The sequence below is a fragment of the Manacus vitellinus genome, unplaced genomic scaffold, assembly GCF_001715985.3.
Source record: "Manacus vitellinus isolate BGI_N305 unplaced genomic scaffold, ASM171598v3 scaffold_2_pilon, whole genome shotgun sequence".
NCBI lineage: Eukaryota > Metazoa > Chordata > Aves > Passeriformes > Pipridae > Manacus > Manacus vitellinus.
In genome coordinates this window covers 52,174,272-52,191,212 of record NW_021940208.1, presented here as the reverse complement: position 1 = coordinate 52,191,212, position 16,941 = coordinate 52,174,272, and the positions used below count along the sequence as shown (strand labels likewise).

At 39.1% G+C, this 16,941-nt stretch overlaps 2 protein-coding genes across 2 annotated transcripts; one reads left to right on the top strand and one right to left on the bottom strand.

Moving 5' to 3' along the window:
- Positions 1-3,613: 3,613 nt before the first annotated feature.
- ABHD13 (abhydrolase domain containing 13) lies at positions 3,614-9,637 on the bottom strand. Its single transcript, XM_008926168.3, has 2 exons — positions 9,550-9,637; positions 3,614-4,812 (listed from the first exon to the last, which is right to left on the bottom strand). Exon 2 carries the CDS (start codon positions 4,775-4,777, stop codon positions 3,764-3,766), a length of 1,014 nt encoding a protein of 337 aa, XP_008924416.1. The 5' UTR covers positions 4,778-4,812; positions 9,550-9,637; the 3' UTR covers positions 3,614-3,763.
- A 2,540-nt stretch (positions 9,638-12,177) lies between these two features.
- Positions 12,178-15,801, top strand: LIG4 (DNA ligase 4). Its single transcript, XM_008926166.3, has one exon. It carries the CDS (start codon positions 12,178-12,180, stop codon positions 14,911-14,913), a length of 2,736 nt encoding a protein of 911 aa, XP_008924414.3. The 3' UTR covers positions 14,914-15,801.
- The last annotated feature ends 1,140 nt before the right edge of the window (positions 15,802-16,941 follow it).

The window sequence follows — 16,941 nt, the reverse complement described above, 5'->3', positions numbered from 1 at the left end:
TGCCCCCCTCTCCAACTTTGTTTTTCCTTTTTTTTTTTTTAAACTTAAATTTCCTCTTATAAAACAGACAATTCCTTTATTGAGCATGTTTAAACCAAGAAGCTTTCATACAAACCTATGAAAATAACTCAACTTTTTCCCAAACTAGAAATTCATATGTACAGGACAAATACTTGAGAAATATCTATATACAAACGGATAACTTCTATGAGAAAACATATAATGGTATTAAATAAATGCAATAGTATCATAGCACACATTTTGGCAATTTAAAGTTATTATTACTATGTTGCTTACAGTTCAGCTTTTAGCAGCAGGTAACTGTGGGTTTCCATCACACAATCCATAAAACAAAAACAAGTCTTGACTTGTCAGAACAAGTTCCTTCCCCCTCCTCCCTCCCTTAAAGGGCTGTATGCACAGTAGTGGAATATTTGCATAAAAACATCATTTCCTTCCTGTTTTCTTTCAGTGGATTTCACAGCCAATGCAACAAAAAATAGCATGATAACATTCATTCACAAGTGTATGTGGCCAACCCATTAAGGGAGAAGCAAAACATATGTGGAAGGTGGAAGAAACCACATTAAGTGTAAAGGATGCATATATGACAATGGTGTTTTCTCATACTCAATATTTGCAAAAGCTAAGTTTCATATTTATGTCCTGCAGACAGTATAGTGAAAATATATGGCTTGATAATCAAAAGTAATATTTAGACAGAGCCCACTTTGAACAGTTTCAGATTGCCATAATCTAACATCACAGATTTGACTCTGATTTGCAACTGTATGCCCAAATGAGAATACGTCATTGGTACGTAAGTGCCACGTAATACTAGGGGTATTTTGGGTTGAGATTTTTGTTTTGATGGGTGGGAAAATGCATTAAAAGCCATGTTAGTTTAGAAATTGACATTTTAGGAAAAAAAATCACAGTCGCATTTAAAGGCAAGTTATGACAACTGAAACAACTACTTTCTCTTAATTTTATCTCCAACAATTAATCTATTCTTTTGGCTTTATTAGCTGACTTTTAGAAAAGCAGTATTTGACTGCCAATTTTCCTTCTCTCCTTCCACCTCTATTCTAAAGTAACGTGAAGCAGATGAAACAATCTATGCAAGCAGCTCACACCAGGGAAAGGAAATGCTATGTCTGTTAACTCCTTTCTGCTGGTACAAACACCGCCTCATCTCCCATCCCCACAGCCAAACTTCTCAAATATACCTTCCCCACATGCCCTGCCTGTCTGCCCCCCACCAAAAAAAAAACCCAAAAAACAAAACCCCCAAAAAACACCACCACTGTAAGGCTGAAAAGATAGTTTTGGTTTCACTCAGATTTAAAACTATGCTGTATGATTTTAGGTCTACAGATCCCAAAAGATCTTTAGTTTTTTCAATCAACTCTAAGAAAACCTTAATAATAGGATCATGAAATATACTTACCAGAGAAAGCAGCAAGTTCTGGTATGTATACAGTTAAAAATTAAAAAAAAAAAAATCACATTTAAGTAAAGATGTATCATCCTATCTACAAATTGCTGATAACTATTATCCATGTGTACAGAAGAACTGTAATTCCATTAGGAGGCATAACCATTAAGGCACCAGTTCAGGAAAGCAGTTTTATTCAACCAAAGAATTTAAGCACAAGCTTAAAATACCACTGTCCCTCAGGAAACAGATTTTAGGTGTATGCTGAGATGCTTTTCTGAATCAGGACAACATGGTATAAAAGTTTATTTAAAAATTTCAATCTGAAGGGCAATCATACACATTGTGTGGAAGATTTTCCAGTTTGTTCTTCTCCAAAAAAATATTTGGAAGAGGCAAAATCAGCTGCAGTGGATGAGAAATTAAACCTGCAGAAGAGATATAAACAGCTCCCACACTCCAAAATGAACTAAGCTAGCAGCACACGTCTTTGATCGCAGAATTAAGGTTGGAAGAGATCTTCACAATTACCTAGTCCAATCACCAACCTAACACCACCATAATCACTCCTAAACCATATCCCCAAGTGCCACATCCAGATGGTTCGTGAACAATTCCAGAGATGGTGACTCCATCACCTCCCTGGGCAACTTAGTCCAATACCCAACACCTCTTTCAGTGAAAATTTTTTTTCTAATATCTAGTCCGAACCTTGCCTGACACAACTTAAGGCCATTTCCTCTTGTCCTTCCACTTGAGACATGGCAGAAGAGATTGAAACCCACCTTCCTAAAACCTCCTTTCAGGTAGTAGAAAGCGATAAGATCTCCCCTGAGCCTTCTTTTCTCTGGACCAAACAACTCTAGCTCCCTCAGCTGCTCTTCATAGGACTTACCCTCTAGGCCCTTCCCCAGCTCCATTCCCCTTCTCTGGACACGCTCCAGCACCTCACTGTCTTTCTTGTCACAGAACCCAAGGTGTGGCCACACCAGTGCCGAGTACAGACAGACATTCTCTGTCCTACTCCTGCTGGCCACACTATTTTTGGTACAGGCCATGATGCCATTGGCCTTCTTGGCCACCTGGTCACACTACTGGCTTACGTCCAACTGGATGTTGACCAGCACCCCCAAGTCCCTTTCTGCTGAGCAGCTCTCAAGCCACTCTTCCCCCAGCTTGTTGTGATGCCAGTGCAGGACTCAGCCCTTGGCCTTTTTGAACCTCGTTATCATTGGCTTTGGCCCATTGATCCAGTCAGTATCTGCAGAGCCTTCCTACTCTCAATAATATCACTGCCTAGGACTACCTGCTCGTTTTTATTATCCTTACTGTAACAACTGTATACATTAATCTCTAATCAAGTGATCACTGATAATTATTTGAATTTGTTTCTTTTGGAGGTATAAATAAAGGGCACATACATTAACTACACCAGCCTAATAAACTAACACAGATACTTACTTTTACCTTGTATGACCACCCATTTTACCTTGAGAAATATCACCTCAAAATGCGCAAGCAGACTACTAGTAACAAACAGTTTGCATGTACATCAGTGAGGAGAGCTTGAGGCAGAAGGGAGCTTAGATTGCACTGTTGTCTTTCTGAAGGTTACTTCTATTTTCTACGGCAAAATTACCTGGGTAAAATCCTGAAGTATGTTTAGGCACATACAACTTTCTGTGCACTATTATAATACAAATAGTAAAATGAAAGCAGGGAAAATGTTTTTTTTTTTTTCATTTTCAGTTGCAGTTTGAAATACTAGTAATAACCCAGGATAGTATACCTGCATGTATACCCTACCATTAACATTATTTTATATTATTTAGTACATTAAAGACTTCCCACTTTGCATAATATAAAATTTCAAGGAATAAAACACTAATCTCATGCATGGCACACTGTAAATAAACTCTAAGAGAAGCAACAAATCATTGTGCTAACCATGGCTGTCCAAAAAGCTCACACATACAGCAGTGAATACTGAAGAGCTTCCTGTTGTTCTAAACTAATACATTCTGCACTACTTTTGTAGCAAGTTCCTTTAATAGCATCTGTTGTACATATCAAAGAAATGGAATTTATGGACAGAGATACTAAAAAAGTATGAGAAAGACATAAAATGGTTCATTTACAATGCTGCAAATGTAAAAGTTATCTGGAACACCTTAATAAAATATCAGACCTTTCCAAGTTTAATTTCACTTTTTAGGCAAGTACAGACATGACATACATTTAAAAATGGACATTCTTTTACCACTTATCACAAATCAAGGTACAGTGCAGGTATTCCCCCCACCCTACCCCAAAGAAGAATATCAATTATATTATTGTTACATTAGATGACGTTTTCGCCATTTCTTCAGGAGAGTGACTCTTTATTACTTCTTTGATGAACTGTTCAAGTGCAGTGAAATAACCCTGGCACTGCCAAGTGTCATTATGAGTTCCATCAGGAAATATCGCCAATCTCTTAGTCCGAGCTGGAGATAATTCATAAAGTTGCTTCATCATAACTGGTGGAATTAACTGGTCAGACAACCCAGAGATGAAGAGCGAAGGCATTCTGCACTGAGAGATTTTTCTGTAGGACAGAAATTTATTTTTGTAGCACCATAAGGGAAGATATCGCATTGGAAAGAAAGAGAACAAAGTGCTGGCCATATAAGGGATGCTGAGAAAGGTGTTCTCCACCACGATGGCAGAAATCCTATGGGAATTTTCAGAAGCTAAGTGAATAGCTACTGCTCCCCCCAAGGAACGGCCAAAAAGAAAAATTTTTGTTTTATCAAGATCGGACCGAGTCATCACATAGTCTAACACAGCCTCAGAATCTAAGTACAAGCCTTCTTCACTTGCTTCTCCTTCACTTTTTCCATACCCTCTATAATCGACCAGAATTAAGTTTACTTTCAGGTTTACCAGCATTAACAAAGCATTTGGCAACCTGTGGCCGATGTTGCCTGCATTGCCGTGAAAGTAAATGATGGTTGGAGAATAAGCTGCATTGTCCCCTGTGTACCTCAGCAGGATAAGATTGAGAAGAACTCCATCTTTGGTTTTGATGAAGATATTTTCATGTGGTATACCAGTAGGCATAGGAACATAAAGGCGTGATGAAGAGGGCTGTTCAGGAAAGTAAAGCAGCACATCCTGGAATTTATATAATATACCCGCTATTGATACAAATATTAATATAAGTAGTATAATGCCTCCGTACAAGTGGAAAGTCACTATCAAGGGTAAAAGACAAATACGGCAGAGACTCCAAGACCAGGAAGCCAAAGCTAGTAGCCATCTTTTAACAAAGGTCCAAAGCATCCATGATTTTTCCATTGTAGAAGTCAGTGATCTTTTACTCCAAGCAAATCCTGCAAAAAAAGCCAAAGGTATGCACATAAATATAGGGAAAAGAAAAACAAAGTGATTTAAGCATTCATACTTGCAGAACATTAATGGTAAGTCAACATATCGGAGCATTAACATCAAATTTGGTGGCAAACTCCCTTTTTGGAAACCATTTGACTCTGTAAAAACAAGCAGAAAAGCAACCACAAGGAAAGGCTTTAGAACTCTTCAAAATCCCAGCAAAATCATTTAACAGCACTAGAAAATTGGTTGACTGAGACCATAGTAACTTACACTTTCCCTGTCTTCCCTACTCCCCAAGAGAACAACCATACAGACCGTATCACCAGTTTGTCAAAGCTTCTTATATAAGTAATTCTAAAATCCAAAACACAAACAAAAATAGCCTTTATTTTTAAGTTGCTAAGTAGCATTCAGTAAGCCTGTGCACACCACTTTGCAGCCAGTGGAGGCTCACCATGCATCCTGGCTCTGTTATTGGTGGCTTTCAGCATCTCGGTCAACCGTGATTACAGAGCAACATGTGAAGTGGTCAGAAGAGAGATTCCTCTACAGTAAGATACCACACTGTAGTTACCAGTTACCATCAGTTTGTGACAGCCTTTTTTGCTATATTTTGATTGTTTCTGATTTATAATGCTAGTTTTCCACTATCAGATCAGTAATCCATATTAAGTCTTTAGCTGAATGAAGATTGTATCATCACACAAGACCACTGAAAACAGTCAGCTAACTACACTGTTCTCTGATCAATGAAAAGCACAACTGCTGAAAGGACCAAACATGAAAACAGACTCATGACAAAAACACGCATACAGCATAAAATGAGGAGAGTGATGTTAATGACCAGAGATTAAACCTTCCTTCCAATTAAAAGAGACAGTTACATCTCCCAGCATACATATAATCTCTTACAGTATTTACTGCTAGGTTCAAGTGAAATATGGAAACAGGCAAAACCTGCCAAACCTACATGAGAACTACAGTACACCACTCAGTTGCCACACTGCCTGGAATGACAACACAAGCTCACTTGTTTAACAAAACTAAGTCATACAGCAGTAATAATTACAGTTTAGACACAAAGTTATAACCTCCTGAAATGATGTAATGCAGGAAGAATCTGAATTAAATCCAAAGGAGTTTGACATACAGAGATGCATCCAAGCATTCTGCACCAACCATCTTGGTAGGATCAAGTGATAACTGGCGACCTCTGCAGCCACAGCTGCCATTTATAACTGTTTTATGCAACAATTAGAAATAAATCAGAAATAAAAATAATCTGTTACATCTAAAGATTCACATATTAACCAAAAACAATGTGAAATTAAATCCAGATAAAAGATATATAAAAGATTTTATATACCGTATCTACTCTAAATACATAAAACTGGTGAAATATAAAGTAGTTAAAAAGAGCAGTTCCCAGCTTTGTTCTCCTGTATTACTTATAAGCTCATATTTAACATCCACATCCAAGTATTCACAAATATTGTCTATAAGAAAATTTAATTCTTGTGATCCATTTCTCTAGTAAAGAACTCACAGCAATTAGGAGACATATAAAGTAGCTACTTCAATTTCGAAGAAAACTTCCTAATGAAGTTAACAAACGTTTCCTGCATTACATTTCAAGACTATAAGAACACTGACAATGAGAGAGTAAAACCATTCTCCTTATCTATTCAAAATTTTGTTGACTTCCTTACCAATGAGACTCCAAAAATGCTTTCTTATCAAGACACTCACAAGAGTACGAGACTCATCATTAAAATTAATAAAAGATAAAGAAGTAATAAAAATCTCAAAGTGATGAAGTTTTGCAAAATTCCCATATACACTAAGGATTGTTACTTGAAGACTGATACAGCTGACTTTAATTTGTGCACCGCTTTTATTTTTATTTTAGTAGGCTAATATTATCAAAATGCTATACTATTGAGATACTGCTGCTGTGTGATTATTTCTTATATATATATATATAAACTTTGCTACTGGAGTTCTAAAACCAATGCATCCTACAACTAGAACTCAACGCACAGTAGTTAACAGGAAGGGCAAACTACACAGCCACAAATGTTTCATGCTCAGTACATATTTAAATAAAGTGGACTACTCTGCACTAATAAATAACTACATTACCATTAAAGTTTCCTTCCCAGTTATGAGAAACTTCACTAGTTCCATTCGTTTCCAGGCTGGAATCAGCCCATATCTCATACTTCACATCTTGCTGCAGGATTTGTCAGCTAGACAACTAAGAGGTAAGTTTCTCTAGGTTCTTCCCCACTTCCTTCCAATACCAATTGAAAGATCACTGGAGAGATAAAAGATGGTTTCTCAAACAAGCACGCAGGCCTAGAAGAGACTAAACCAAATCAGTACAAGTTTATTCTCAATAAAGCTACAATCCATGCTTTCTATGGACCCCAATGCAACAGACCTTCCAAACACTGTCTTGTTTGAGCTGAACAGCAGAAGATGATACAAACAGAACCAAACTTCCACTTGAAGGACAGAAATAAAAAGGGTAAGCTAATATAGTAATTTTCAATGAGCAATAAGGTCAGCACTTTTTGAAGTGTATGAGATCTAAGACTGAAGAGTAGGAGATTTGAGACTGTTGAGTATACTGCAAGACAACACACAGACACAAAACAATTCTCTTCTTGGTCTTCATTTCCCACTTCTGTTGTGCTAGATGGGAAGTTATACACCTTTCAAACATGTTACAATGTAACATCTTATCATGCAAAAACTCTGCGTTGAGGTACAAAGAGCATGTGTTACAATTCTCCTGTATCTCTAATTTTTCTGGCTAATAGGGGGCCAGAATAGTCAGGGAAAGGTGTGAGAGAGGGATGGGAAAGGGAGAACAATGCATTTAGACTTTGATGTCTGACCAGGTTAAAATAAGAAACAAAGTAGACCCATCACCTGGACAAAACTGTCCCTTTTTCTAGACAAGACTGCTTCTCTTCCTGGACTACAAGAACCGCTCATGGACTTGCTCCATAACTGTCTGATGTCGCAGTTACGGCAAGAAGCATGCACACCTTTATGTCTTCTAAAGGAGAACTTTTCAATCAATTTCTGTCTTATGCAAGTATGACTTGGTAATTTTTTTTTTTCATGGCTGTTTAACAGGATTATCTCAGTTATACTGCCTTCTACTGTTATCTCAGTTATATTGCCTCTACAGCTCTCTAAAGAGATAACACGAAACGTCACTCATGTATTACAGATGGAGACATGGGTACCAAGGGAAGTCAGCTAGTTGGCCAGTGGCAGGCTAGTGGAAGTTTTGTATCAGACAGGGAAATAAGGTTTGTCTACAGGTTTCCTTTTCAAATCTCCTAGACAAAACATTAATTCCCTGGAACTCATTCTTGGTTCATTAAAAAAATTTAAAAAAAAATTTTGAAGGAACATTGTATTGTGGCACCATATTTCAAGTAATTGTTGTAATTTTGCAAATGACTTTGCAAGAAAAGTTTTCCTATAACAAGGAGTCACATCCCATTTTACAGCATTCACAGTATTTTATAACTGATTATTTAAACTAATTTAGAGGCTATGTAAACAAGCATAAGGGCATTTTTTTTTAAACTTGTCACAAAAGTCAATGTCTGTGACAAATATAGTCAACGACAGCAGAACCACACAGTTCTATATGGTAGAAGTTTTCCTAAGTAACTCTTATGTTAATCTTAATTCCTACATATGCTGTTCTTGTTCTTAGCTACTCTTACTACTGGAAAATATTTCCTAATACACTTAAAAAGAAGGGACACATTACTTAAATTCTTCACTTTGGGTTCAATGTTTATTAACCTCCAAATACAAAACCTACCTTCATTTTCTCCAGACTATATAAATTCAGTTCCTCTGCATTCTTCTCATAATGTTTTCTCTTTCACAAATATGATTAGAAGTCTTTCCTCTACCATCCACATGCATCACATTTCCTCCTGTCCCTCTGATAATGTGCATTAGAAAGGCTAGACTTTGAGAATCTTGATGCTTCCTACAAGAATTTCTTTGATGATGCTTGTATACTTCAAAGACAAGCAGAAGACAGTACTGAAATACTAAGTTCTATTGTGGAAATCATTAACACACAGGAACAGCAATACAGCCTAATTCAATCTTGACCTAATGAAAGTAAGACTTAGTCGGACTGCTGCTGTACCTTTGGCTCAAAGACCAGTTCAGTTTACACCGCCACATAACTGTATTGCCCCTCAAAACAGAAAGGAAATTTGCAAGTGATGAGTTTCAATTTTATGTCAGAGGGATATACACATATATTGATACACACACACCTGTACCTATACATCTCCACTGCTGAATCCACAGTCCAGGAGCTATTGCAGACCTTTGTGTTCTATCAGACAAGCTACAAATCTCATAATTAGGTAACTACTGAAAACACAAATCACTCACAACAATAAAAATTCCGAGAAAAAAAATAAGGTCTTTATGATCAAGGTACTTTAACAATATTCTGCTTTGCCCTAATGCTATTCTTAACTGGTTAATGCCATTACTGACTGAAGAATCACAAAAACTCAAGTGCATACTTAGAGTACTTGTGAACAATTTTTCACTCATTCTGAACGGCAGCTGAAATTACTCTTTTATCTGTCGCAAATTCTGTTGTTTTGTCGTGGTCCGTATTTTCAATATTAAAAAAGGGCCATTTTCATACACCAATCACATTATAAAGCATTTACCTTTAGATGTGATGATTTCCCAGGCTTCATCTCTGTCTGAAAGACAATTCCATTTATGAATTGAGTAAAATTGCTTTTGAATTACACACATAATTTACCGTTTGTCTTCAGTTACTTGTAAGAAAATTAAGAAGTGCTAGCATCCAACCCCCCTAGAACTACAACTGCTTTACTGATGAAATTATGCATTTCATATTCATGTTCCACCTATTAAGCTGAACACTTGTTTGAAACATCTGATGAACTTGAAAACATTTTACAATGAAATTCAAGAATCACATCGAAATGTCCTGGACTATACACACAGTACACAGTATATAATATACATAGCGCATAAAAATGAAGTCAGGATAGATTTACATTGTCTCCTTAAAACTAACTTTTAGTGTATGAGCAGCCTTAAAGTTAGTGCTAAGAAGCACAATCCGGTGTTTAATTGCTGCTTCCTCATCTAAGAGCTGTCTTAGCACTCACTGCAATCTTTTGGATTTCAAAATAAACAAACAAAATCAGATATTTCTCTGTGTTTTTAAGAAATGCCAAAAGACATCTGTTGGTTTCTACTGCACTTCCTTCTCCTGGACTCTACCTGCTCCAGACACTGATAAGATTTGCTCAAGCTTTAAATTTACTCATTTATTCAGAAGACTCCTGTAAATAGGAATACTAAGTCCTCAACTTTAAAAAATTAGTTTCAGATGGGAACTGATCTGAAAGAAAACTTACAAGCTACAATCTACAAACCTACAAGACAGTAAAAATACACTTCCTTAGTACTAAAATCCTACAGAGACACTCATAAAAAAAAAAAAAAGAGAGAGAAAGGAAAAATGATAGCAAAGCAGTGACTCCCAATAAAGGAAAAAGCACAGTAAGAATAATTACGCGTCACACATTTAAGGGCTCTGGCTTTTAAAATCAACAAGCCACTTGTCCTACTTATTTCAAACAGGGAATTTTCACAACTCTGCATCAGGTTGCACATGTACATAATTGAAAGTGTTTTCCTCTTAACTCTTATTACACATCCTTTTACAACCAACAAGTCTTAATGAACCTTATAGGCATGTCTTGAATAATGATATTGAGTAAAAAACCGCCAAAACAACAACTAACCAAAGCTGGCTATATTACAACCTTAGCTTTCTAGTGAGCATAAGCTTCTAAAACATATTACTTGACAAGTATGTTAAAAAATTTTCCGTTTTACCTGAGACAACCACCTGGTTCAGCCTTGCCAATAGTCACTTGGCACAGTAAGAACATTAAAGTTATCATCATCATCAGCCCAACCTTCTACAAGCATCCCCATTTGCAGGAATTGTTACATACGGCAGTGGAGACAAACGAAACACTAGAGCAAGACCTTGCTACCAAGAAACTAAAGATCTCCCGAGGCTTCGCAGGGAGGCACCTGTAGGAACTTCTGCGGCGCTGTCAACGCAGCAGCTCCACGGGAGGTACGTCCCGAAAGGCAGGCACAGGAGCCGAACACTACCCGACAGCACGGCTGCAGCCGCTCCAGGGAACCGCATTTATCAACAGGAGATGACACGAACACAAACCACACCCACTGCGGCTACCCCGCGCCCCGCTTCCCGCCGCCGCGGGCCTCCCGGGGCAGGGCCGGCGCCACTCCCTCTGCAAGCGCCTCGCGGGGCGGGACCGGCGGGGGGCGCAACACAAACCGCCGCATCTCTCGGGCGGCCGCCGCCGGTGCGTGCGGGCAAAGCGGCAGACAACAGAGCGCAACTCAACCACGGCTACGATTCCTCAGAGGAGCACTGAAGTCCGAGCCAGCGTTTGCCGAAATACTTCAAGGATCGACCTGGGGTCGGGCGGACGTCGTAAGTTTGCACACCTTTCTCTCGCTATCATGAGCTAGCGCCGCGAGGGGAAGAGGAGTCGTCTAAGGCTTATGCCAGCGGTCCGCGCCGGCCCGGGGGAGGGAGCGCGGGACCGGCGGTGGCACCACTCGGCCGCCCTCTGTTTCCGGGGCGGGGCAGCCGGATGTCAGCCTTATGCTGGCAGTATCCCAGGATCCACGTAAGTCTTCCCCGGGGTGGCTGCGCCTCCATCGCCCCGGCTGTCTCCTCTCGTGCAGAGCAGGAGGTGCCCGCCCGGAAAGTGTCCGCTCCCCCCTTGGCCGTGGCAGGGGGATGTGGGGGGTGTGTGCGGTCCCTCTCCGCGGGAGGGGGCCGGCCCCGTTGGACACCGCTCCCTCAGACGGCGGGGAGCGGCCGGGCGACAGGGCCCGAGGGCGGGCGGTGTCGGGAGCAGGCTGCGTTCTCGGGCGGGGTGGAGGAGGAAATTGGTCTCCGAGCAGTGAAAGCTCCTGCCTGGGCAGCAGCGGGAGGGGAGCGCGCTGCCTTCTCCTGCCTTGCAGTCAGTCCTCAGTCGAGGTGATGCCAGTGTTTCAGTGTCGCAGCCCCACCGATGAGTGTGACCCTTGACTAAGGACAGTGGTACCAGCTGATGACCTTTAAGTAAAGATAATGGTTAAATCTTAGTTAGAAAAAGAAGGAAAAATGTAAATACTAATTAGAGATGGGGTTTTTTAGAAAAACATGATGCCATTTTCTCTAAAAAATATACTTTTTTTTTTTGTTCTTAGTGAAAAGTAGACTGATGGCTTCCGCACCTGTTTCACAGCCTCCTAAAAAAACAGTGGCCTCTCACGTGCCTTTTGCAGATCTGTGTTCTACTCTGGAGCGAATACAGAAGTGTAAATCTCGTCCGGAGAAAACCAAGTATTTTAAGGATTTTCTGGATTCCTGGAGGAAATTCCATGATGCACTTCACCAAAAAGAGAAAGACGTCACAGATTCCTTTTACCCAGCTATGCGACTTATTCTTCCACAGCTGGAAAGAGAAAGGATGGCATATGGAATTAAAGAAACTATGCTTGCAAAGCTGTATATCGAACTGCTTCATTTACCAAAAGATGGAAAAGATGCTGCAAAGCTTTTAAATTACAGAACACCTACAGGCTCACGAGGAGATGCTGGAGATTTTGCAATGATCGCGTACTTTGTGCTAAAACCTAGGAGCCCAAAACAAGGCAGACTGACAATAGAACAAGTCAATGAACACTTAGATGCGATAGCTAATAATAATGCTGCTAAAAACAAGGGTCAGTTAAAGAAAAGTCTTCTTCAGTTAATTACCCAGAGCACAGCACTGGAACAAAAATGGCTCATCCGGATGATTATAAAGGATCTAAAGCTTGGTGTTAGTCAACAAACTATATTTTCCATTTTTCATCCTGATGCTGCTGAATTACACAACGTCACAACTGATTTAGAAAAAGTTTGCAGACAGCTGCATGATCCGTCTGTCTCACTTAGTGATGTTTCTATCATGTTGTTTTCTGCCTTTAAACCAATGCTTGCTGCTATTGCAGATGTCCAGCAAATTGAGAAACAGATGAATAACCAGGTATTCTACATAGAAACTAAGCTGGATGGTGAACGTATGCAGATGCACAAAGATGGGGATGTGTATAAATATTTTTCCCGAAACGGGTTTGACTATACTCAGCAGTTTGGTGCTTCACCCCTTGAAGGTTCGTTAACGCCATTTATTCATAATGTGTTTAAAAGCAATATACAAAATTGCATTCTCGATGGTGAAATGATGGCTTACAATCCTGAAACGCAAACCTTTATGCAAAAAGGAAACAAATTTGACATAAAAAGAATGGTGGAGGACTCTGATCTGCAGACCTGCTTCTGTGTGTTCGACGTATTGATGGTTAACGATCAGAAGTTGGGGCACGAAGTACTAAGCAAAAGATATGAAATCTTAGGTAGCGTGTTTACCCCGGTAAAGGGCAGGATGCATATTGTACAGAAGAAAAGTGCCAGAACAAGAAAAGAAGTAATTGATGCTTTAAATGAAGCAATAGATAGCAGAGAGGAAGGGATTATGGTGAAAGATCCCATGTCCACCTACAAGCCTGACAAACGTGGGGAAGGGTGGCTAAAAATCAAGCCAGAATACGTGAATGGACTGATGGATGAACTAGACCTTTTAATTGTTGGTGGTTATTGGGGAAAGGGGTCACGTGGTGGGATGATGTCTCATTTTCTGTGCGCTGTTGCAGAGACGCCCCTTCCAAATGAAAAACCAACCGTTTTCCACTCAATTTGTCGTGTTGGCTCTGGCTATACTATGAAGGAGTTGTATGATCTAGGCTTGAAACTGGCGAAATTCTGGAAGCCCTACCATAGGAAGGACCCTCCCTGTAACATTTTGTGTGGAACGGAAAAACCTGAAATGTACATTGAACCTTGCAACTCTGTCATAGTTCAGATCAAGGCAGCCGAGATCGTCGACAGTGATATGTACAAAACTGACTGTACTTTGAGGTTCCCCCGAATCGAGAGGATACGTGAGGACAAAGAATGGTACGAGTGCATGACTTCAGACATGTTAGAAGACCTCAGAAGCAAAGCAGAAGGGAAACTGGCATCTAAGCACCTTCATGTAGATGAATATGATGAGCCGCATGAGAAAAAAAGGAAAACTGTTTCAAAAGTGAGGAAGGTAATTGGAATAGCTGACCAATTTAAAGCTCCTGATCTTTCTAGTGTAAACAAGGTTTCAAATGTATTTGAAGATGTTGAGTTTTGTGTTATGACGGGAACAGGGAAATACACAAAGTCTGAGCTGGAAAGCAGAATAGCTGAATGTGGTGGCAGTGTGGTACAGAACCCGGGGCCGGAGACTTACTGTGTCATTGCAGGAGCTGAGAATGTCAGAGTGAAAAACATCATTGCTTCCAACAAATATGATGTGGTGAGGGCAGAGTGGCTCCTTCAATGTTTTCAAACCAAAATGCTGGTGCCTTGGCAACCAGCCTTTATGATTCACATGTCTCCTGACACAAAAGAACATTTTGCTCGTGAGTATGATTGTTATGGAGACAGCTACACAGCAAACACAGATGTTGCACAGCTCAAGGAAGTGTTCTCAAGAGTGAAAGACAATAAAGCAATGCCTTTGGACAAAATTGCAGAGATAGAAGAACGTTATTCATGGAACAGTTGTCAGCTCAGTATATTCAGAGGAAACACTATTTATGTGGACTGTTATGCCACTGTTAATGAGCCTAAAAGCAAAATCCCTGCAATAGCACTATCAATTAGAGCTTTGGAGCTCCGCTTTTATGGTGCAAAAGTAGTCTCTCACCTTGCAGAAGGTGTCTCCCATGTTGTTATAGGAGAAGATCATTCCCGGGTAAAAGAGATAAAAGCACTCAGGAGAACGTTTGGGAAAAAATTTAAAATTGTAAGTGAGCTGTGGGTAAAAGAGTCAGTGGAGGAAGGAGTCGCAAAGAATGAAAATCAGTACTTAGTTTAAAGTAGTTTTTACGATTGGAGCAAAGGCATTCTTGTTGGAATGATTGGACTCGGATTTTATGAGGTTGCCTTAAATTTTTTGTGTGTTTTCATGTCTGCTTAAAGCTGAGTCTGGCTAAAGAATAACACTGTATTGCTGAAATCAGAGGAAGGCTTTTAATTATAGTGTTGTGGAAGCAAGAGGACGCTAAGCTATGTTGGAGGAATAAAAACCACCACAAGATAAATAGTGTAAGCCTTTTAATGCACAAACAGATCTCAGGAGAGATTTAATATTTTACATAAATAAAATATGTTTGAAACTGGCTAGTTTGTGCTAGCTGTTAATAATGCTTGCCTCCATTTTTCAAAATGGAGACAATAATTTACTGTTTTATGGAGATTCTACTATTTATTTATTGTTAATTTATCAATTTGCAGTCATATTCATGTTTTCGTGGACGTGTTTTGTGTGTATTCCATATGCTACAGAATTTGGTAATTTATTGACTTCATCTGTACTATTTTAATTTGTTTACATTGGTTTTAGCATTGAGCACTGCACAGCCTCAGAAGCACTTTGATTTTAGGATACTGCGTAGATCCCATGTTTCTTTGTGTAAATAACCTTTCTAAAGTAGAACCTAAACTTTTGATTGAGGTGCTAATGAATTAACAATGACCTATATATGTATGAAATACAAATCAGTTACTTAAAAACTAATAACCCCCTGTGCTCATTACAGTTAAAACTAAACTGTGAAGTGCAACAGGGCCAGGCTTTTACAATCAACTATCAGTTTATTTTTCAAATAATACTTCTTAAGCTATTTTAGTAATGTAGGATTAATTTCCAAATATCCAGTTCAATGTATATTTTTTCAATTACTAAATAAAATCTATTTTTAAAGTCTGTCTGGTATTTATTTTTAGTAAGCAATAATACTTTTGAAAAGCACAAAACTTAGTTTCTGATTTTGCTGTTAGATAATTGATGCATTAACTCTGAGGGGAGAAGAGTTGAGGGCTGAGTTCTTGTTATGTCAATACTGGTACCAAACAGAATTGCTGTTGGGGAGATCACACAGAATCAGTTTTTAGCTGACCTGTTTCTTCAATGCTTTTTGTGCTTGTGTTCATACAAAAGTTGCTGTTAAAAGAAGTGAGAAATCTTACATGAAAGACTAATTGGAAAGAAGTTTATTGTTATCTCTTATAGTTGGAGTCTTCTCCCTTATTATTTGAAATATAGTAAATAGGTAAAATGTAATAAACACTGACCACAGATTACTGTTAGCAGGCCTGCTTTTCTCATCTTCTTGCGTGGGGCTTGTATGGTGGGACTGTGCCATTTGTTGGTGAGGCCTTGTGCCTGTCTTGCTGTTCCCCTAGCACACTTTCCCTTGTGGGCAGCCCTCTTGTATCCCTCGACACAAAAAGGAATTGAATGAAGGAAGGAAAGTCAGCTTCCCTGCTTCTTTCTGTTATGGAAATACCCATCCATCACAGAGCTACCTTTTTTTATCCCCCTGATATTCATCTGGTATTTGGTTCGGATGTGAACTTCTTTCCAGGACCAAATTAAAAAATTGTGGAAAGCTTATAATTTTTTTACCATAGTACATCTGTTTGGTGAAACACTTAAAAACTGTGTGGTCCCTGTTGCTCAATTTCCAGTTTGTCTTTCCTGAAAGAGTCCATCTGTATGTTTTGAAAGAGTCTGTATTAAGAAGGTCCATTTATTCAGGTGAAATCAGTCAAAACCTGTCAGCTATAGCAAAATAACAGATAAGGTGTACTATTCTGTTTATGGCACCTCAGTTTAATGATTTGGTGAGAGATTTTAAAAAGCCCTGTAGTTTGCTACTGGGATTTTTATAATATTCAGTCTTTCTGTCAAAAAAATCCAAACAACACACAGTCATTTAATGTTTCCAATCCATGTATAACTGCAGTTTGAATTCTTTCAGAAGAGGGACTTGACGTTATAAAATGTCACGAAAAGGATTAAGAAATGTTCATTCGAAGGTGACTCGGGAAATGCCTTTTA